General features: G+C 39.7%; 2 protein-coding genes across 2 annotated transcripts in view; both read right to left on the bottom strand.

Moving 5' to 3' along the window:
- myo5aa (myosin VAa) overlaps positions 1-11,076 on the bottom strand; it is a 57,140-nt gene extending 46,064 nt beyond the window's left edge. The window contains exon 1 of the mRNA XM_066701370.1: positions 10,847-11,076. Within this exon, the coding sequence (XP_066557467.1) occupies positions 10,847-10,873 (27 nt within the window). The 5' untranslated portion in view covers positions 10,874-11,076. The remainder of the gene's footprint in view (positions 1-10,846) is intronic.
- A 3,962-nt stretch (positions 11,077-15,038) lies between these two features.
- arpp19a (cAMP-regulated phosphoprotein 19a) lies at positions 15,039-21,382 on the bottom strand. The gene is made up of 3 exons (XM_066701369.1): positions 21,218-21,382; positions 16,764-16,886; positions 15,039-16,081 (listed from the first exon to the last, which is right to left on the bottom strand). Exons 1-3 carry the CDS (start codon positions 21,275-21,277, stop codon positions 15,911-15,913), a joined length of 354 nt encoding a protein of 117 aa, XP_066557466.1. The 5' UTR covers positions 21,278-21,382; the 3' UTR covers positions 15,039-15,910.
- Between the last annotated feature and the right edge of the window lie 859 nt (positions 21,383-22,241).

The following is a 22,241-nucleotide window of genomic DNA, read 5'->3' as shown; positions in this document are numbered from 1 at the left end:
GTTTTGAAGAATGTTGTTTTGAGGTATGCAATGCATGCAGATTTTCTTACTTTCTTTTTTGTTCACTCAATGTATTTGACTGACTACTAGCTCTGATCAAATTACTGCTCATTTGGCATCAGTGTTAATAACCGACTTGCTTGAGGTTCTGTGCAAAGATGATGCCTCAATAAAGCCAATTAGCACAGACAGATGCCTGCTAAATAGAGCTGCAGATTTCTGTGGCCAAGTCTTCATCAGACCCTCATGAGATCACGGAGGGAGAAATCATCAGACCAGTCACTCGTTTACATAAAGGCAACTTGCTGGGTCATGAGACCTATATGAGCTTGAACACAAAACACATATTGTTTGTGCTGACCACCAGATAATAGAAGATGAAATCATCAGCTATAGCATTAAACACAATTTTTTATTAAAAATAATCTGCAGGAGGCCATTTCATTAAACATTTATTCAGTGTTAAATTTGCAGATTACTCTGGGGAAGGACGTCTCATTGCCAAGGCTCCTAGCAACAGCAAAAAGGGAGCTAGATTGCGATTGGTAAAAATAGCACATGGGGCTGCAAAGCATTTCATGCTCAAAGTGTCTCAGCAGCAGAAATAACCTTATACTTCCAGGCGGTCTCATTGACTGAAGAACAGATACGGAAAATGTGCCGAGCTGGAGACTTTGAGGCACTCTTTACCTACAGAGCTCTCGATTTGCAGAGGAGAATTTGTGAGCATATATAAGGTGACTTCAGTGTATCCAACACTCACAAAGCCACTGCTATGGATTACTAGAGGAATAAAAGCTCACCAAGGGGTTACCTAATTCTCCGCAATATTTTATAATGTTAAGTGTTAAATCCAAAAGCAATTAAATGTCAATTAATATAATGTATCTGATTTCAAACAAGGATGGTTCCTTATGGTTAGGATGCAGTAGAACCTGGGAATTACTTTACTCTTGTAAGCTGTCATCTAAGGAGGGAAAAAAATCTAAAACATAATGCTGTCTTTGCAGAGAAAACAGGGAGCTGAATAGCAATCCATTAATGCAACGCTTCTATGAGTGGTTGAAGGAGCATTAGACCAGAAGTCAATGTATCAATATACCAGTACAGGGGTTGGGTGAAGCAAAGTTGGAGTTTATCAGAGTAATCTACTAAAGGGAAAAAAATGATTAAAAGATTTAGTGGCCAATTAGATGCAGAAAACAACAGGGATTAAACTGAAATTCTGAAACATCAGAACTGACTGGGTGGCGCCGAGAAACACATTTTTAAGAAACAAAAACATTCCACGCATCAGCGGGGTCAGAAGACACCCATCGCCACGTTGCTTTGCTCACACGTGACGCAGGGCCTTATCCTTTGAAACATGCTGTTTGGCTGTCAAGACGTAATGGGTGACCAAGGAGAAAATAAGTGATAATCTCAAAAGGACTCAGGGGCCAATCTCCCAGGTTCAGATTTCTGGGCACAGGCCCTATGGCCTTCCTGCCCACCGGTACACAAAAGCAGATGTCTGAAACCTCTTAAGACTTATAGAGACCTCTGGGAAATGCAAGATAAGACTCCAGACTAGGTAAAAGCAGGAAGTACAAAAAAAACTACACTAAAACTACTAAAAAATAATCTACTAGAACCCTGTGCGGAGATTGACACTATTATTGCACCCTCCATTTTATGAAGTAGGGTACAGATGTCAAAGACCTTTAAAGATGGTACACTCTGCAAAAGAAATACATTGCACTATAGACCTATTAAGCTGTGACACATCAAACAATGCAGAAGTCAGCCAGTTCTCCCTGTCAGAGGTGATGTTCAGTGATAAATTAAGGAACCCCTGACGCATGAGTTCAGCGTTTATTATGGCTGCATAATAAACAATTTATTATTGTCTGGGTGCAAAATTAATTTGCTTCCACAAAAGTGTGATGACGAAACTACATTTCCTGCTGTTGGCTCGGACAGAGAACCAAGAAAAGTCACTACAGTCATTTAAATTGACCTTATAGTGAAGCGGAGTATATCACCCGCAGGATCCCTACAGCCATATGAACAAGGTTTCTGTATTTAATTGTAACAATAGAAAGCAGTGTCAACATTACAAATCCTGCTCCAATCTTTTGTCAAACTCTCAAAGTAGGGATCAAGTCTCAGAGTAAGTCCTAATACAGGCTAATCCAGTCTTCTTAAAACCAGGGCATTCCTGGCCAAGTAAATGATACCTCTGCTTGATCCCAAACTATACCTGTGTAAAAAAACAGATAAAAAACACAAAGCTTGCAAAGCCAAAGGACTATTATACTTTTGCCTAGTTAGCAATATTTTAGCAACACCTTAGTCATAAATAACACTCACACGAGAGGCAAAATTATTACAAATTGTAATTCTTCTTTACCATTTAAATTCCCTATTTGTTTCTTTTTTAAGTGGAAAAATCCATCTTATAGTTTCACAATGTGTGCACAAAACACATTATTTTTAAAAGGGAAAACAGGAGGAAAACAATGCATGATTTTGCTTGATTTGCTTTTTCAGTGAAATAATACCCAGAGCATCAGATAGGCCTATATATTCAGATGTGTGGAGCAGGATTGAGTCAGTGAAAGTCATTATAGTATTCCCATCACTTTGAGTTATAGCCCATTGTAGTAAGAAACAGCAAAATATACACAAAGTTTCTCTGTAATAATGAAAACAAGACAGAAGAAAAATGTTGACCTACAATTATTTCTTCAAAGAACTAAGGTCATGGTAGTTTAATGGAACATTAGTTTAACTGATGACCACCTTGTTAAACCTCAGTGTTTGGCCAGTTTGAAGGGAAAAGCTAGGGGTGATTCATTTTTTTAAATAAGAATTCCACTGGAATACTTTTAATTTTGAGATTGCTATTAAATCTAGGAAATCATCTTCTCCTGTGGCAGAACCTGGGAGACAATCCTCCTGTGGTTCAATGGGTTAATGAAATCAGGCTCAAACCAATCACAGGCTCATGTGATTGCCTCTGGTGTAACCTCCATTAAATCAGTTAGTAATTGTCTGTCAGGGTATAACCTTCAAAATATGCTTCCACTAAAAGGGTAGATCCTTTATGTGGAGAATAATCAAGTTTTGGAAGGAAATCTCAGCCAATACATATTTGGTTGAAAAATATTTAGCTGTACCATCATATGAGTGTCGAAGTCAACCACATACTGTAGCTTAGAAAGCATTTCCAATTATTCCATGAGAATGGTGGCCTTCTGTGTGGTATCTTTGAAGTCTACACTTCTAGAGTTGAGAAAGTCACCATAGATTCTTGACAGAACTAAGCTGTTTCATAGTTGTGCTGAGGATCACAATTATCTTGGTCCCAATGGTGCTTAGTTCACTATTCTCAGTCCTGTGATGTCCAGTGATGTCTTTTACTAAAGGTCTAGGCAACAGGAGTTGAGTGGAACTTAAAAGTCCTTCAACATGTTTATTACTGCATTATAACAAACGTATACATATACAAAAGTATGCAAAGGGTCAATTGTTATCTTTGAAGGTTAGGAACACATTACCGAAGGAAACTTCGTTGGTGCTAATTTACATAATTTACAGATGTTGTCACATTTGCAGCTAGTGTATAGATTTTGAATTAAAAGCCATATAATAGAACATCGCCTTGTAATCATGTTTTTAATTATTTTTACAATCACATTGTTTATGAACAGGTATTTCATTTTACTTTCATCAAACATGTAACATTCCAGTAAAAGCACCTACTCATAATAAACTGTATGCATGGTAACATGCCCATGTTGCGAGTTGATGTAAAACCCTTGTTGAATACAAACAACTATACTGAAAGTAGTCAATACTAAAGACACCACAAAACAGTAACCTTAACAGTTTAGTTTAGTTTAGTTTACCATAATAAAAAGAAGACTCCATTACACTGTCAAACAACATGTTGGCTTGCAATTGAAAACAAACACCAGTATAGACCACTGCTGGAACTTTATGACGTTTGAAAAAATCGTAGCTTGATTGATTATTAAAATGGCTACTTCACATGACGTCTTGCAAGACAAGAATTGCAATGGAAATAATGTAAACCGCATCTCAGCCTTGGGATAATAAACAGAGAATGCATTTTAAACAAGCTTACACACAAGGTTAGCTTTCCAGATTGTGAACTGTTCTCGGCCAAAGGGAGATTAACCAAATTAACCTCCTAAGTCGCTGGGCTTTCACTTCCAAAGTCAGGCTTTGGTTTTTGTTGTTCTTTTTTCCCCTTCCCTTACACATTTTTAGTGAGGAAAAAAAGGCTGCAGCTGATAACTTGAAATGTGTTGTATTGATTGCAAAATCAAATGGTGATGATCCGTCTTTTTCCTTTTTCCTTTCACCATCAGTAAACACTGCACTACATCAAATGAAAGCTTGATGAAAGTATTATTTTATGAAGTTCAGACAAAGTGTTTTGTTTTTAAAGCTAAACCTAAAATTAGTGGAGAAAGAACACTTTGGGTTGCAGTGATCATGAAAAGCACTCTATAAAGAAAGATGTATTATTATTATTATTATTATTATTATTATTATTATTATTAATATAAATACATGTTTTTTTTTAATGTTTCAACTTCTCAAGTTTTGGGACTCCTATTGTACTACAGTGAAATTGAGAATCCACTTCTAGGCTATAACTGGGTTAATGTGCCTTGAATGCTTAGGACAGCTGAATCAATGCCAATGAACAGTTCTTTCATACTACAATCAATAGATCCCTAAATGCTGAATCATAGCTAAGATCAAACAATTGTCTGAAACAAAGCAGCACAAGCTGGATTTCTGATCTCATCACCATAACCATGTAATACACACAATACAAACACATACAAGAGATTAAAAGTTATTGCAGAAATGTTGGAACATGAAAGATTTAATGTGTGTACTATCTGGGTGATGCAAAGTGGACACACCTTCCTGTCCTATTAGTAAAATACTTTAGGCCTTTAGTATGAGTCCTACGAACAATACAGAATAACATATAGAATTTGCAGTGCAGTAAAGCACCTATACACACAAGAGGCCTGTTTGTGGATGCATGTCACAGACATGTCATATGAATAGTTTTATCAGCTCCAAAGAAAAGTGTACCGAGTTGCACCACCTTTTTGGTTCTCAACACCTAGATGTAAAATTTTGCTATCTGTTGCATAAGGCTGTTTGCGGTTTGACCTGCAAGTCACATTAGAGACTGAGCTTCCATTCAGGGTGTGCATGATTACACACAAATCTGGAGGAGGCATACCTAATCTAACATTAACTCGCAACGGCTCATCACATGACAGGAGTGCATGTGAGAATCTGCTGTTTTCCTGGTTCACCCGACTCAACCAGTTTCCTGCAGCGCTCTGTTTGGCACTGCTCTTGTCTGGGTGTCTCATCAGAAGTTGCACAAAAGCACTCACATGACAGCCCACCTGTACATCAAATAAGCAGCCTTCAGCAGTTAAGTTGCAAACAGCAAAGTGGACCGTTCTTTACTAGGCTTGTTCTCCTTGAACGTGAAGAAAACAAAAACGTCAGGTTCCACTCTGTTGTAATAACCCAAAGTGCCAAATTTAACAAATGCATTTCTGGAAGCTATGAGCAGCATCTCTATCCCTGGGAGTCCTAGTGAAATAAAAGAGCGGAGGAACAGATGCAGTCCTAATAATATCAACCGGCTCCACACCCTGCTTGCCTCTGTCTGCAGCTGTCTACAACGTCATGAGCTAACAGTAGCTCAGGGAGGAAAGCACAAGGCTATGTCTATAACAACCTGCTGCGCCCTGGTGCCAGAAGCAAGACTGAAGGGCCCCTACTCTTAGTCATCTGTTGTACACATTGAGGCATCTGAATAGAGACCTAGGATTATTCATCAGTTTTAGCCCTTTTACCACGGAGATATGTGAATAATGCATTACAGGCAATTGGGTAGGAAAATATGTATTATTCAAAGCTGCCAGGACATAATCCCAATGACTGTTTTACACAAGCACAAAGAAGAGATGAACCCTACAGATATACTATGTGATGTCATAATTCACAGAATTGGTGACAATGGACTGACCCAAGCAACTGTGTGGACTGTTAATCTTTTACAAATTAGACGTTCATGTCTTCTAGTTTGAGTAACAGTTACATTTCTGTTATCTGTTGTTTCCTCTTTATACTAATGCACAATAATGTTTACCCCTATCTAGGGTGTGGGCTTGTTGGGTGTTTTCATCCTATGAAAATGCTTAGCAAAAGGCCTAAGGTTAGAAGAATGCAAAGAAATGTGTCACAGCCCTTTCCTTAAAAAATAAAAAGACGAAAATAAAAATAATTTTTTTTAATAAATCAAAATGTCAATTCAGCTTTTCATGACAAAGAAATGTGGAACAAAATGCTGCGCTAATGCAAGTGAAAGCAATGACACAGAGGGAAAGGCAGGACATTCAGAGTCAGCTGAATTTACCCACACATCTAGCCAGAGAACTACTAAAGAGGATTCAAACTTCTTCAGTGAAGACCAAACATGATGTAGGTGTATAAATAGCATGCCCATGGACCTTTATCAAAGCATAACAGTGCCCTATAAATACACCTCTGAATAGCGAAAAACAACAAAACATTGGCATACTTACATTTACATACATAAATTCCAACTCCTGGTTCATCTTCAAGCAGTTTCAAAGCACTGAGACTAAAGGCTTTTCTGATCCCAATCTTCACACGAAATGCAGCCAAGCTCAAATTGATCGGTTAAAGTCACACTTGATGAAGAATGTCCATTGCAGCTTTAAGAGTTCTTGGGTCTCCACTACAGCTGCCGAGAGCCTGGGTATTTCCACACCACTGCGCTAATTGCCGACAAGACTACAAGTAGGAGGACACCTCCACAGCACTCCAGAGCATGACTGGGACCTACAATGGGTGGTAAATATGCAATGCTTGCTAGATTTGTATCCTGTAACCTCTCAATGGTGTGTTTTTTCATCTGGAGCACAAAGAGTAGAGTGTTTTCTAATGGGCTGCAGAGCAGAGAAAATTACAAATACAGATGGTCTTATGACAGTTCATGGTCTATGTGATACCAGCTCACCCATTCCCTTCCAGGCACTGTTATGACAGAGGTCATATTAATCTGGAAGTTTCTCCAAACTCAAGAATCTCCTTCTTACATGTTGTTGAACTTATTAAAAAAAACTAAAAAACAAAAACAAACAGACATGCCTTAGTGGAAAAATATTCTTGAAATAATGAGCTGTATTGTGCATTGTGCCCACAGTCACGTAAGTCAAAAGTGCATCTTATGATACTTCAGTAGCAAACTGGAAGAGGCACACTCAGCAAATTAAGATTTTGTGAATTACTTTACATGTGCTTTTAATGCATGTATCCTGAACTCTGAAAGCATGAGAGGTATCTTGCATTTGGTGTTGCATGTAGGAATAACAATCTTTTTAATGTACTATTGGTTATATTCAGACATTCAGTGACAGAATACTAAAACACTTAAGACTTTTACATTAAGTAAAATATACCTGAATAAAGCACGGTGTAAGTCAGACCTTATCTGAAGGAAACATAAGCAGCAAGCAAGCAAACAGGAATGCATACGTTAGTAGGAGAAAAAAATACTCGGGCAAATGGATAGAGTGGGCTACATACACTGCTCTGCTTTGCCATTCAAAAGCATTTAGAGGAAGCTGGCTGCTCAAGTTGAGGCAGAGGAGGCAGGCAGTTTCCTGAATGGGTGGTTCTGTTGGCTCAGCCTCAGCCTAAGGCTTGCATCAGCTGTGCTCTGTGCCTGTCTGTGGGCAGGAACCCAAGAGTTTGACAAGAGGCTTTGTTAAACCGCTGTCTCCGGGACCAAATAAAGTGATGCATTATCATGATGTCATTAATCTAAGGAAAGGGTCCCGGAAAGCGAGATCAAACACATCATAGTCACCTCTTCAGGGCTGCCACCCACTATTCACCCACTCTCCCTTTAAACACCATTACAGGAATGTGTTTTGGGTGCTTCTTTGTTTGCTTTTTCCTTTAAGAAATTGGCACAATAACTGGATGTAATTCATGCTCTTTGCTTCATGCTGTAAGCTGCTTTAAGAAAAAGAAAAACCTCTGCTACGTCATTACCCTGGGAAGTGCTCTCAGTGAGTTATAGACACGTACCCACATGGGCAAATACAGAAGATGGAAAAGTCTGTCTGCCATGTTCCAGGGAGTTGGGAAACTAATGAATGTGTCAGTGTTACACAAGAAGACTTGAGAAATCTCCAATACTGCTGAACTAAATACTGACTAACTATACATCTTTTGACTAACTATACAGCTGTGTACCATCTAATGAGGCTATTAAAACATAAAAAGGCAGATTTATTTTTCATATGAATTATTGAAAACCCCCACATCATGTTTGCAATAATTCTTGCTGTACTACATTAGGAAGGTGAGCAAATGACATTAGCACTAATCCTGTTATTGAAAGCCATTTAATTTCCTCATGGAGATCATGGAGATCTCAACGACTCCCTGGGTCAATAAATTCAATTACTGCTTTGACAGTCGATCGGGCCACCTCTGTTAGTCATCATCAGGCATGATGTCATGCATTTCATTTGACTCCAGTCATTGGGATCTGCTGTGGCCGAATCTTCTCTGGTCCAGCATATTTGCAACTGAAAGAGAACCTGCATGACAGAGATGCAGTTGCTCTCCATGGTGCTTAATTAGTGAAGGGGTCATGATCTCACCTGGGTCATTTTACAGGAATGTTGATGACATTCCTCTTGCTTGCTTTCAGTACGGCCTTGCCTGCAAAATCCAGTCATAACCCCTCGCCAGTCAATTTCAGATACACAACATGCACTGGATCTTATAGGGAGATTTTCCTGAACCGTTAGAAAGTACTACGAGGAATGAAGTCGTCACCCCACAGCCGTGGATGTTGTTGTTGTTGTCTGAAGCTCTTCAGTGTAATTTTCCATACACTACCAGAGTCTGTTGCATCAGCCTCATTGGCAGTGTGAAAGAACAGGAAATTTCATTTCAGAAGCCTGTTACAATATCCTGCCATAATGTGATGGTCCTGCTGGTACTGAAATGAGTGATATTTGTCTATTTAAACAATTGTCACCATGCCTTTAAATGTAAGGGAGTCTGATCTGAGATTTCACCACAGTATTTCTGTGTAGAATCTGGCGACGATGGGGGATGGGAGCTTTCACTTTGCCAGCTGTCAGAGAAGCACTGACAATGGCAGGGCCTGGAATAACTATTACATTTTAGCACAGGATTTGACTATATTATTATTATTATTATTATTATTATTATTATTATTATCAGATACAGAGATGTTGTGAACTATGACAAAAGCGCTTTTCAAAATGCATGCCTTTTCATTAGTGCAATTGACTCCATTCACCCACTACAGCACTTAGCACGGGTCGATATAGCACAAGGCAACACAAGGACAGGATAATAATGGTCACATATCATACACGGATGAAAATTAATTTTAAATATTAAAAATAAGGCTTCAACATCTGCATTGCTCACACACCCATCCATTACTAAATGGCAGGTTAAGCAGCTGATTTCACAGCGTGAGAAATGAACCGGTTAAATATAGCCCAGCCTCAAAACACACAGGAGCATCGTGCGCATGGGTGTCATCATCAGCAGTGATGTAAATGTCCGTCTCAGCATCACAGCGGTACCCGTACCCGACACTAGTCCTTATCCCAGCATCACAGCGGTACCCGTACCCGACACTAGTCCTTATCCCAGCATCACAGCGGTACCCGTACCCGACACTAGTCCTTATCCCAGCATCACAGCGGTACCCGTACCCGACACTAGTCCTTATCCCAGCATCACAGCGGTACCCGTACCCGACACTAGTCCTTATCCCAGCATCACAGCGGTACCCGTACCCGACACTAGTCCTTATCCCAGCATCACAGCGGTACCCGTACCCGACACCAGCCTTTTATCCAACTCCCCAGGCCTGGATCTCACACACAGTGGACCTTCTGGGTAACAATGTAGCCTTTTCACAAATCCACCATAGCCAGGCGTGTTCTCCAATATGAAGAATGTTACTTTTCATTTCCATCTGTGGTGTGTGTGTGTGTGTGTGTGTGTGTGTGTGTGTGTGTGTGTGTGTGTGTGTGTGTGTGCAAACCCCCACCCATTGATTTTCTTTCCATAAATAGCGGCCCTATTACGCATAACACAGTCGTCTCATTTCCCGCAATGTCCCGACCGCTTTCTCAAGGAACGGTTAACTGGAGCCCGTAAAGGACACAGCTGGTTTCTGGTTTCTTGCACTTGTAAATGAATAATGAGATTAAAATAGATGTGTTTCTTCCAGAAGCGCTGTTGTACATTTTCATTTTGGCTGCTATGAAATGCACCCCTAAGGACAGAGCGGTTTCTTTCCAGCCGGTTCATTGCTTCGCCTTCGCCGCTGAGCCAGACTCCGTTTGCGCGACAGTGAATGACAACAGTAACTCAAACCCCTAAGAAATCGCCCTCATGCCGCCTCACAAAACACAGCGCACTGCTGTAATACCTACATATGTATATAATGATGTATGTATAACTGTTAGACAATCACATCCAAAGATGCCATTCATTCGTGCCCGTCTCCCATTGTTCATTTGCGTCGGCCAGTGTGCCTCTCCTGCGCTCCCATCCTCCCCTTTCGCACGAACCCAATAACGCAAAGGCCTGCAAACAGCCTTTCAAAAGCTCGTCCCCAGAAGCTGCAGAAACAAACCCAGGCACAAAAAACCACACAAAGCAGACCCAAGTGCAAGAGCGCAAAAGCCCGCATTACCTTTGTATAGAGCTCGGACGCTGCCATGATGGTCAACCGCTGCGTTTCTCCAGTCCTGCTCAGCGGCGCATCGGGGGGGGGGCGCTTTCCCTCTGTCACAGTTAACTGGGGGGTTTCTTGTGTATGTATATAAATGTAAATATAAATCCGTGCAGGCGATGATCGAGGAGAGGTTTCAAGCAGAGGTAGCAAACGCCATGATACCTGAAAATCTGGCTATTTTGGTGTCTCTCTGTGCATTGTGGGTATGATGGATGACATGATTCAGTGAAAAGCCGCTGTTGCTATGGATTTGAAATTTGCAGCGAGGGCTGCCGCCCAGCGGTTACTGGTGCTCTGTGATTTATTTTTTATTTATTATGTTTATTTTGAGTTAACCTACTATACAGGGAAAGTGACAGTTATTTTATGATGTATTATTAAAAATTATTTAAATGTGCACTAACCAATTCTCCTAACTCTTTGTAAAGTTAGGAGAACTGCAGCCCATGCAAACCAACCAGCTTTTCGCCATTTACCCAATGCTCCTGATTGCACAGAAATGTGTCCAGTGACTTTGCAGACTTTTCAAGTGTTTCCTATTTATTTTATTTTATTTCACTTTATTCCGTTTAATGTATTCATTTAATTGCTTTGTAATAATCGTCTGTTTTATTACTACATATGGAAACATGTTGTATTGCAAAGTATAGAAAATAAATCTGCTTAGTTGTATCAGTTGAGCTACCATGTCTTCTGGAGTTGGTTCTGCCCATGACTGGGGACGCGCACCGCTGGAACATAAACCAGTGCGCCCACTAGGGGGCGTCAACGGGATGTCATTTCCAGTTTTGCTCTCCTCGATGGGCCTTGTATTATTTAAGTATTCTTTTATTTTGCTATACAGTGAGGGAAAAAAGTATTTGATCCCCTGCTGATTTTGTACGTTTGCCCACTGACAAAGAAATGATCAGTCTATAATTTTAATGGTAGGTGTATTTTAACAGTGAGAGACAGAATAACAACAACAAAATCCAGAAAAACGCATTTCAAAAAAGTTATAAATTGATTTGCATGTTAATGAGGGAAATAAGTATTTGACCCCTTCGACTTAGTACTTGGTGGCAAAACCCTTGTTGGCAATCACAGAGGTCAGACGTTTCTTGTAGTTGGCCACCAGGTTTGCACACATCTCAGGAGGGATTTTGTCCCACTCCTCTTTGCAGATCCTCTCCAAGTCATTAAGGTTTCGAGGCTGACGTTTGGCAACTCGAACCTTCAGCTCCCTCCACAGATTTTCTATGGGATTAAGGTCTGGAGACTGGCTAGGCCACTCCAGGACCTTAATGTGCTTCTTCTTGAGCCACTCCTTTGTTGCCTTGGCTGTGTGTTTTGGGTCATTGTCATGCTGGAATACCCATCCACGACCCATTTTCAATGCCCTGGGTGAGGGAAGGAGGTTCTCACCCAAGATTTGACGGTACATGGCCCCGTCCATCGTCACTTTGATGCTGTGCAGTTGTCCTGTCCCCTTACCAGAAAAACACCCCCAAAGCATAATGTTTCCACCTCCATGTTTGACGGTGGGGATGGTGTTCTTGGGGTCATTCCTCCTCCTCCAAACACGGCGAGTTGAGTTGATGCCAAAGAGCTCGATTTTGGTCTCATCTGACCACAACACTTTCACCCAGTTCTCCTCTGAATCATTCAGATGTTCATTGGCAAACTTCAGACGGGCCTGTACATGTGCTTTCTTGAGCAGGGGGACCTTGTGGGCGCTGCAGGATTTCAGTCCTTCACGGCGTAGTGTGTTACCAATTGTTATCTTGGTGACAATGGTCCCAGCTGCCTTGAGATCATTAACAAGATCCTCCCGTGTAGTTCTGGGCTGATTCCTCACCGTTCTCATGATCATTGTAACTCCACGAGGTGAGATCTTGCATGGAGCCCCAGACCAAGGGAGACTGACAGTTATTTTGTGTTTCTTCCATTTGCGAATAATCGCACCAACTGTTGTCACCTTCTCACCAAGCTGCTTGGCGATGGTCTTGTAGCCCATTCCAGCCTTGTGTAGGTCTACAATCTTGTCCCTGACATCCTTGGACAGCTCTTTGGTCTTGGCCATGGTGGAGAGTTTGGAATCTGATTGATTGATTGCTTCTGTGGACAGGTGTCTTTTATACAGGTAACGAGCTGAGATTAGGAGCACTCCCTTTAAGAGAGTGCACCTAATCTCAGCTCGTTACCTGTATAAAAGACACCTGGGAGCCAGAAATCTTGCTGATTGATAGGGGATCAAATACTTATTTCCCTTATTAACATGCAAATCAATGTATAACTTTTTTGAAATGCATTTTTCTGGATGTTTTTGTTGTTATTCTGTCTCTCACTGTTAAAATACACCTACCATTAAAATTATAGACTGATCATTTCTTTGTCAGTGGGCAAACGTACAAAATCAGCAGGGGATCAAATACTTTTTCCCCTCACTGTACGTTTGTTGTATGTTCACCACTCTGTAAAGCGCTCTGTGGCTACCCCGCGTACAGCACTATACAAATAAAAATGTATGGTAAAAAGATCAATCAATTTTCAATGTTTTAACCACACTTTCCTTGTCCCCTATGACACTTTTTGGTCGGGTATTAGACTTTATAGTTCCGGGTGGTATATTTGGATCTCGTATTACATTTGAACCATGTTGTTGGTCTTCTCCAACTGGGACTGTACTTGCATATTAAAGGGGCTTTTGCTTATTCACTTAATTCCACAACATTTTATTTTAGAGTAGCGTGACTTGATAGGTTTATGTAGTGCAAGCTATATCTATCTATTGAAACCAATGTATAAAATGTATAATTTTGTACTTCAGTTAAGAAATCAGAGGACCACTTGAGAGAAACTGAAAGGCGGGTAAATAATTACTTCTATATCAATTAAAAAAAAAAGGATTAAAGTGACAAGCACTGACATTTGCAAAACTGCCCATGCAATAATATGAATTTTGTACTCACCCACACATGTTAATTATGTCCTGGGTACATGGAGCTAAAAATAATTAAATTGAATCTCATGGTAATCCACTCTGGCGATTTGAAAGACCCAGTCCCATCTGCCAGAGAATTCCTAGTGGCTTAAATAGACTTCTCTTGTGAGAAGCCTTGCCATAGTCTCATGACTTGCTTACTTATTTATAGATATTTGGGAGCTTGTTAGGTCTAGTCTCCTAACAAGAGATTTGCTCAGTAGGGATTTAAAAGCTATAGAATTTTTGTATTTATTATTGTACAAATTCAGAGCTTTCAAAAGCTTCCAAACCAATTGCTACAACTCATACACTGCTCACCATCTTCTGCACAACATCTTGGCTACATTATACACCTGTTATCATGACATCACAGCAGTCATGCAAATCCTACCAGAGTGATTTGATTTACTTTTCAAACAGACTAATAAAACTTAAAACTCCTTTTCCAAGTTGATGACCCAATATCATTGTAATAAAAAATAAATAACCTCTATAAAGTAGTATTAATAGTGAATGCAAATGTATAACCTACATTCTGCCAACACAAGTGGCCAAGAGGATTGTGTGGTACCATACAAAAGCGAATCCTATGCAAATAAGGTGAAAGTTGCACTAGAGACCACCATTACACGAGAGTGAAACAAAGCACTGCCTGCAGGAGCTAGAACAAAAACAAAAATTAAACAAATGGGAATGCTTTGCATGGTCTAGAAGGAAAACCTAAGCTTACTATCCCATGAGATCAAAGCAAAATGCACCAGGGAAGGCATGGCTAACTGGTGGATTCAGGTCAAAACAATAACATCAGAGCTTATTTTATAGTAAACAGTCAGTTTTCATGCCTAAAGCAGGTCAATGATTTAAAGAAACCACATGTTGAACAGGCATCAGTTACATCTTTCTACTTCTCAAATGTGTTCAATAACTGATCAAGGAAACTACAGTAAAAAATAGGGGATATACATGTAGTATACATGCACAGTTAGGTCCCCACCCACCCACCCACCCTCCCATTTGCAACTATACATTAAGCAATTATATGGAAATGAAGAGTCTTCTTGATCTTCACTAAAAAAAGGACTTCACCTGAAGGACACGTACACAACAGCATAAGCATCATGTGGAAGTCAAATCGCCAGTGTTACTTAGCAGTTTCAGGCAATGAATAAAATGCAAGTGAGGGCATTTGTGCAAAACTATTTTATTTACAAAAAATGGCACAAATGTGACTGCACAGTCTATGCACATGCACACTTCAAACATTTCCTTAGTGAGTTACCAGCTAGAAAACCTAAATGAGAATGGTTTTAAATAGTTTTCAGCACACATTCAGGACTAGGTTCACAAGGATTTTTCCAGGGTGGACAAATATTGCCCAAGAAAAACTGCAATTGATAAAGCTGAATGAGGTTTAAGGCCATTTTTGAAATTCAAGATTTTAGGCAAGCAAACACCAACCTGTTAGAACCTAGTTTCACACATGCTCTTTTTTTGATTTTCAGATTATTATTTTTTCTCCATAACATTACTCTGCTGCAATATCTGTATGGTCCATTCTTTATTTCTTAATATATAAAACAAAGAACATAGCAGTAATAAGGGTGTGATGGGGGGAGGGGGAAAGACGTACATAATTGAAGATTATATTAAATAATTCAAGCACATTACTTCATAATTTAGATGAAGATAAGGAATGATACAGTAAAAATGTAAAACTTTCTAAAATGTTGACTCCTGCCATCACTCCAAACACTAGGAAATATGTACACTTTCAATCAAAAACTACAGTACATTTAAACCATCAAGTATAACTTTGCAAGCTTTAGGATTCTTCCTCAGCATCTATTCCAGGTACTACACTTTGTGAACTTCTCCTTAAGCAGCACTAGTTACTGGAATCTGCCTACCAGTCAAGTGTTCTTAGAGCGCTTATCAATGGAAGTATAAAAAGAAAAAAAAATACAAAGAAAATAAGAAAACTAATAGATGAAGGGGGACAATAACAGGGATGAGAAAAGAGGAATGAGAACAAAAGCAGTGCAGTCGTAAAGCTCCCATCAACCTGCCAGCTTGCTAGCAACGAGAGAGGGTTTTCTCTGAGGCAGGTCTTGCGGTGTGGGGATGTGGTCTCCAGTTATCTCCGCCTTCTCTGCAGTGGCAGTAGGTAGTTGCTTGTTCTTCATCTTGGCCTTCGCCATGTTGTAGTCCCCAGAATCAAAATATTTTTGCTGTGAAGCAAAAAATGCAGAGTCAACAAGGACACAGTTTAATAAGCAAGTAAGATATATCCGTTATTTAAAGCACAGCAATACTAACTTGCTTTTCTCTGCAGATTTGCTTTTCATCCGTGAAACCTTAAAAGTGTAGGGTGGAATAGGGTTTATTTTTTTGGGGGGGAGGGTTACAGACAGTAGCAATTAAGATGCCTCCTGTATCCTTGCCTGGTTATACATGTAAACCTGATTGACTGGTTCTGCAATTACACACAAGAATGTGGCCATTACAAAAAAGGATGGGGGCGATGCACTACATTCACCTTCTGGATAAGCAGGAGGAAGAGAAAAAGCAATTACAGTAATCCCACCATATATTGTACTGTACCATCTAAATTAAAAAAAATAAAATACACAAGATCAAAACGTAGCCAATCAATATTATGATTCTCAAAACTGGGGAAATGTCCCATGTGAAAAATGTGATTCAATGTTTGTTTCCCCCGCGCTTTCTATTTTGGACTGCAATATGATGCAAATAACGTTTATAAAACTTTGTCACCTTTTTCTTCTTTGAAATGGGGAATGAAGCTGAACGCTGCATGTTACCGTCATATTAGAACCGGTTGCATAACCTCTGAGTCAGGCCAGTGTATGAAAATGCCATGCTGTGGATGTGAAAAAGATGTCAACTCACCCCTTTCTGAAGTCTTTTCCTGAGGAAGTCTGAGCCCCCAGGCTTGGCACCGAGGTGAGGATACCGAGCTTTCAGCTTCGCCTCTTCCACCTTCTCAGGGCTGATCACCTTATCCTCCATTTCCTATAGAAATAAGGAGCACACAGTTTCTGACTGCATCATACCTTACCCAAATCTTTCTTAAAGAGGTCATCAAATCAACGACTACACTGCCAAATGCTTCCCAATCAGGTCAATAACTTTGAAAGAACATGCCGACAGGCTAAACTTAGGACAGCACAATGTTAGCTACTACAGCCTCCTCAAAATAGTTCAAACATTATCTGAACCCATCTATCCTTAGTTAGAACAAAAATATAAAATCACTGGTTTATGTTCAATATGTATTTAGTGGAGATTCAGGAAAGCATTCCTCTTATTATCAGAGTTTCTGCATCCATGTGTCAAACAAAACGGACCTCACATCTTCACATGACTATTGCTGTGAGTAAAGTGACCACAGAAAAATCCACAGCACTACCAACAGACAGGAGGGCTGTTCTTCAACACAACTCTGTAATAACAAACAATGAAGCCTCCACAAGTCAACCCATGCCTTCCAATCATCGATTGAAGAAAGATTTTTGGGCGTTTGAAGCAGACAAACCATGTCAGACATGAACATAGCAACGATCAAACAAGGAGAAAACTACATTTGAGTCTTATTTGTGAAAGATTCAACCTTTTAATCATTAAGGTGAAGTCCTTTATACAAAAAGAAAGAATAAAAATCAATTGACATGCATCACTTTGATCTTTCCTTTGATCAGAACCCTGAAGCATCAAAGCGTTCAAATTATGTTTAAATCCAACATTATCCTGTTCTTCCATACCCTACAGACAATGGATTCCCCCTCATATAACAAACCTACTTCAGATCACTTACAATTTGCTGGATGAAGACATTTTTACATAAAATTCCACTCTGAGAATTTAACGTATCCAGTAAATGCTGAAAAAAAAAAAAGATTACTGACATTACAATGCTTACCTTAGATCTTTTTAACCAAAATGTTTTTGGACCAAGCAGCAAAAGTAAAAAAACGTTTGGATTGAACGGTGCACTGCTCAGAAGTGACTGAATGCAGCAGAGGCATGCACAGAGGATGAGGAATATGGCTTGAGCAGCGAAAACAAACAACTGATACATTTGTGCTTCAAAAGGGGGATGGGGACAAGGGCTGGGACAAAGAATAAGGCTCTGTGAATACGCCAGCACAATAATCAAAGAGGATTTATTTGAAGACAAATCAATAACTCCCACCATCACGAAGAACCAGCTACATTTATTCCCACACTGACCTGTTGGAACTAAAATTAAAGTTATGCAGTTTGCTCTAAATTATCAAATTGTCAATTAAATGCATTCAATGAATGGTCCAAAACAAGACACGCTGCTGCTTTAAGTTAAACATCAAGCCTCTCATATGTTCTTGTTAATATTTCTATCTGATACAGCCAGGGTGCAATCATACCAGGATGTATGTTTATGAAAGCAGATAAAAGACGAAAGTATGGGAAATGCTACGATTTGCCAAAGACTACAACACATAACAGGCTAAACTTACAGACTGATGCCAGGCTAGTCATATTTACACCCATGAAGAAAAAATAAATTAAAATGAAAGCCTCTCAACCTTTTAGCTTTTACATCCAATCTAAACAGATGACCAATTACCAGCACTTAAGTACAGGAAATGACTTCAGAGTGCTATTGGTTAGGATGATGCTATGTGCACCAATACTCCAATAGTGACTGCAATTTAAGAGACACTATCAATCACACCACAGTAAAAAGATGGAGGGCCAGCAGCTGGCACAGGTGATCGATATCAGCAGATGCACTGCACATGCTTTATGCTGCCCATTGAAGTTGATGGAACTAGGTCATCTTGGAATAGGAGCCTTTTCCCTACCTCTCAAGAGGAAATTAAATAAGATAGATCAGGGGGGGGGGGGTTGTACTAAGCAAGGATATAGGTCTCAGTGGAAAACAATCTAGCCCTCTATTTCTCCCTCTGTATATATGCACACTGGCAGTCTAAATGATGGGGAAATATAAACATTATGAGCCCAATACAAGCAGTTATGATGTCGTCTGATCGTCCCCGAGACCCGACATTTCGGATTGCCAGTTTATGTACTGCCTTCATTCTCAAAACTTCCCCAGTGTGCTGAATGCGTTTCCTCTAAATCAGGGGGTTCCCAATGTCTGGTGATGGAGCGCCAGTTTCCCAACGTTGCAAGGGATGGGGGGGCCACAGTAGGAAATGAGCCACCGATGAAAACAAAATTTGTCCCAAATCATACCTTTTTATTTCCTATACATTTCTGTTAGGGAACATTTATTAACTTTAATTGTTGTTTTATTATTGTCTCACAAATTACATGTCCAAATTGTACATTTTCATGAAGTGTAAAAATATAGTAAAGCTTCAAAAAAAAGGAGTGGTTGAAGGTTGGCTTTGGGGGGCCGCACTTTGGGATCCCCTGCTCTAAATGATTTATAAGATACAATGTTGAAATATCCCCTCCGCACTCTTAATGATTTAAGAATTAGTACTGACCTAAGCTGTAAAGTTCTTTATTCCTGGTGTGCAGAAAAAAGGGCATGATCAAAATTCAAACAAGCCAGGATAGCAAGGTTCATTTCATGGGCAAACCATTGTATTTAAAATCACCACAAAACCTCGAAGATCTGCCTGGACAGTCAAGATCAACAGATGCTCAGCTGGGGGATGTACCAATTTTACAAAGATAACACATGCACACCTACAATCCATGTTATATATACACACTATATAAATAAACTGACAGATTAGTAGTACTACATTGTGTTCTGATGGGGCATATGGGTCCAGGATGTAAATTACATCCAGCAGAGGACCCTGCAGTGTGGGACACAGCTATATACTGGAACAAGATCACTATTAGCATCTGGCTGTCCCTGAAACTCTTTGACCTTTGTTTGGTTAGGGGTACTAGCATTTACAGTTATTTTACAAAGATAACCCATATCCATATGGGTGGCTTTGAGTGGAGACATGCCATTTCTGTGTAACCATTTTGTTTAGTTATAGCTGTTACAAATCTTAAAACAATTGCTCTTTGTGCTCTTCGGGTATATACAAGTTCCTGGTAATCAGAGCTTATTCCCTTTCATTCTCCTGGGAGAAAACTCAGACGTGTACAATGGAAGTTGTTTTGGGTTATTTTGGGGGAGGTGGGGTTCCTTGGACTACTATATTCAAGCATGTTCTCATTTTTTATATATTAACTGATTTTAGAAGCATACATTTTAAACTTGACGTGAAATCTATAGAATTAGGTTTTTGTGTTTGTTTGTAAGTGGCCTAGTTCTATAGAATGTGGATCAATATAGGCTTATTATAATTGGAGCATGATGGGAAGGGGAGACATGTGGCTCTTACAACGATGGGTTAGTTTAATAGATACAAAAGAACAGTATTGCACTATAACAATACAATACAACACAATACATTACATTACATGTAACGGTCCCGACCTGAAAAGCTTTGATGAATCTCGTTTATACACTAAAAGGGACTGAATCAGACGTGTATTAGGAATAAGGAATACAAGAGCAAGAATATGATATCACCGCGCAATCACGCCTACAGACATCTATCCGTTTCTCAAATCTGAAAACACCACAATTCAGCGTGGTAGGAATCGCCATTAACACGAAAGGTAAATATGCATTGGGATCATAACTAATAATTATAATATAGACCCTCTAACGGTTCAGCCCAAAATCGGATTATGCTCACAGTGTAATCCAGCAATGGAGGGGGGTGTCAGGTTTGCATTACACGTTTAGCAGTGTCACTTAATCAAACATTAGCTTTGAAAAGGTGAAAGGGGGTGCTTTCATCCCGATCATCACAGATGACGTCACAGCAGTGGTGCCCGGGTCCATGTCGCGCTGAACGCTACCCAGTTGACGCGGCGGTAGGGAACCCCAGCTCAATACGTCCGTCTCTCCAAATAAAACCAATTGTGTCCACATTGGCAAACTCTCCATGCATATAATACAATAATATAAACAGAAGGGACTTTATTATATTAACATATCTACTCTATACGTTTATTTTGGGGTGAAATCAGCACGTTTCTTCTGTAAAGTTGTACCGTAAGCCACAGCGAAGCACGGGCTATTTCAAATCAGACCAGACTGGTTTTGGTTAGACACCCGTTCATCGACGGACCGGCCAGCATGCTAATCCCAGTATCAATGCAGACAAGCGGGAAGGCGATCTCTCTGAATAATACCTGACTCGAACTGACTGACTGAGGGATTGCATGCACATTTCATGACATCTACACCAGTCGGACTTCGCCTCAATGGAAAGCGACTAATATTACACACAAATACACCCCAAACTCATTATTACCCGCTGCTCTTCGGTTGATGCTTCTTCGATGGTCTTTGTTTCTTCCATCTCCCCAGACATGACTGTAAATAAATGGAAACAAATGGGAGAAAATAGGAAGCTTCCCTCTCACTCCCAACTCGCTGTCTCAAATACCTCCTCCCGCAAAAAAATGGCTGCCCGTTTTAAAACGTCATTCTCGGGCTTTTTTTTGTGTGTGTGTACAGCGTTAACTTTTTTTAAACGGAAAAAAGGTAAAACTATCGTATTTTCCACAAACCGAATATCTATACATATTTAGTAAAATGTGTCTATCACGAATTTGAGAAACAACCAACAAAATAAGTAAATTTCACGTTTTATGAAAAGGCTGTGCATGGAATTCTGGGATATGTAGTTTTGTTTTACTTCCTGGTTGTTTGAGGAAGCCAAATCCGCCTTCACATAATACATTAAAAAATATAAAAATATATATCATTCCATTTATAATTTATTGTTAGGTGAATGTGAGGTGAAGGAGTTGAATCCTGTGGTTTGAGATAGTGACTGGATTATTTAGTGAGGTTTCAAAGCCATTATAATAATCCACATAAGTGGAAGTCAAATAATTAAATGCACATACAGACTTACAGCTCCTATCTGAAACACTTACCACTGGTTAGATATAAAGCTTTTCTGTTGTCCTCCCACAGATTTTATACAGCATACACTTAAAATATACTGATTAAATAACACACTTCCTGCACATACAAAAACACAAGATACCTATGCAATCACGAATGTATGTAAAATGATCTACACGTGCATGAAACACTGTTCACACGACATCCTTCAACTTCAGTTTTGTGCATTTTATATATGGTCCCCTGTAAACAGCTTTGGTTGCTGTTATTAAGTATGTTCCTTAATAAGGGTCAGCTAGGAAAGTCAGAGATGTGTAACACTAAGTCAGCAGAGGGTGTTTTCTCAGAGGTCATCTGTCCCACTATCACCTATGATGACTGTATGGTTTATTTCAACTCCAAGGTTGAAGTTATGCAATGAT

Source organism: Amia ocellicauda, chromosome 4 (genome assembly GCF_036373705.1).
Source record: "Amia ocellicauda isolate fAmiCal2 chromosome 4, fAmiCal2.hap1, whole genome shotgun sequence".
Classification (NCBI taxonomy): Eukaryota; Metazoa; Chordata; class Actinopteri; order Amiiformes; family Amiidae; genus Amia; species Amia ocellicauda.
Note: the sequence above shows the minus strand (reverse complement) of the source record. Positions and strands in the feature narration are given on the sequence as shown.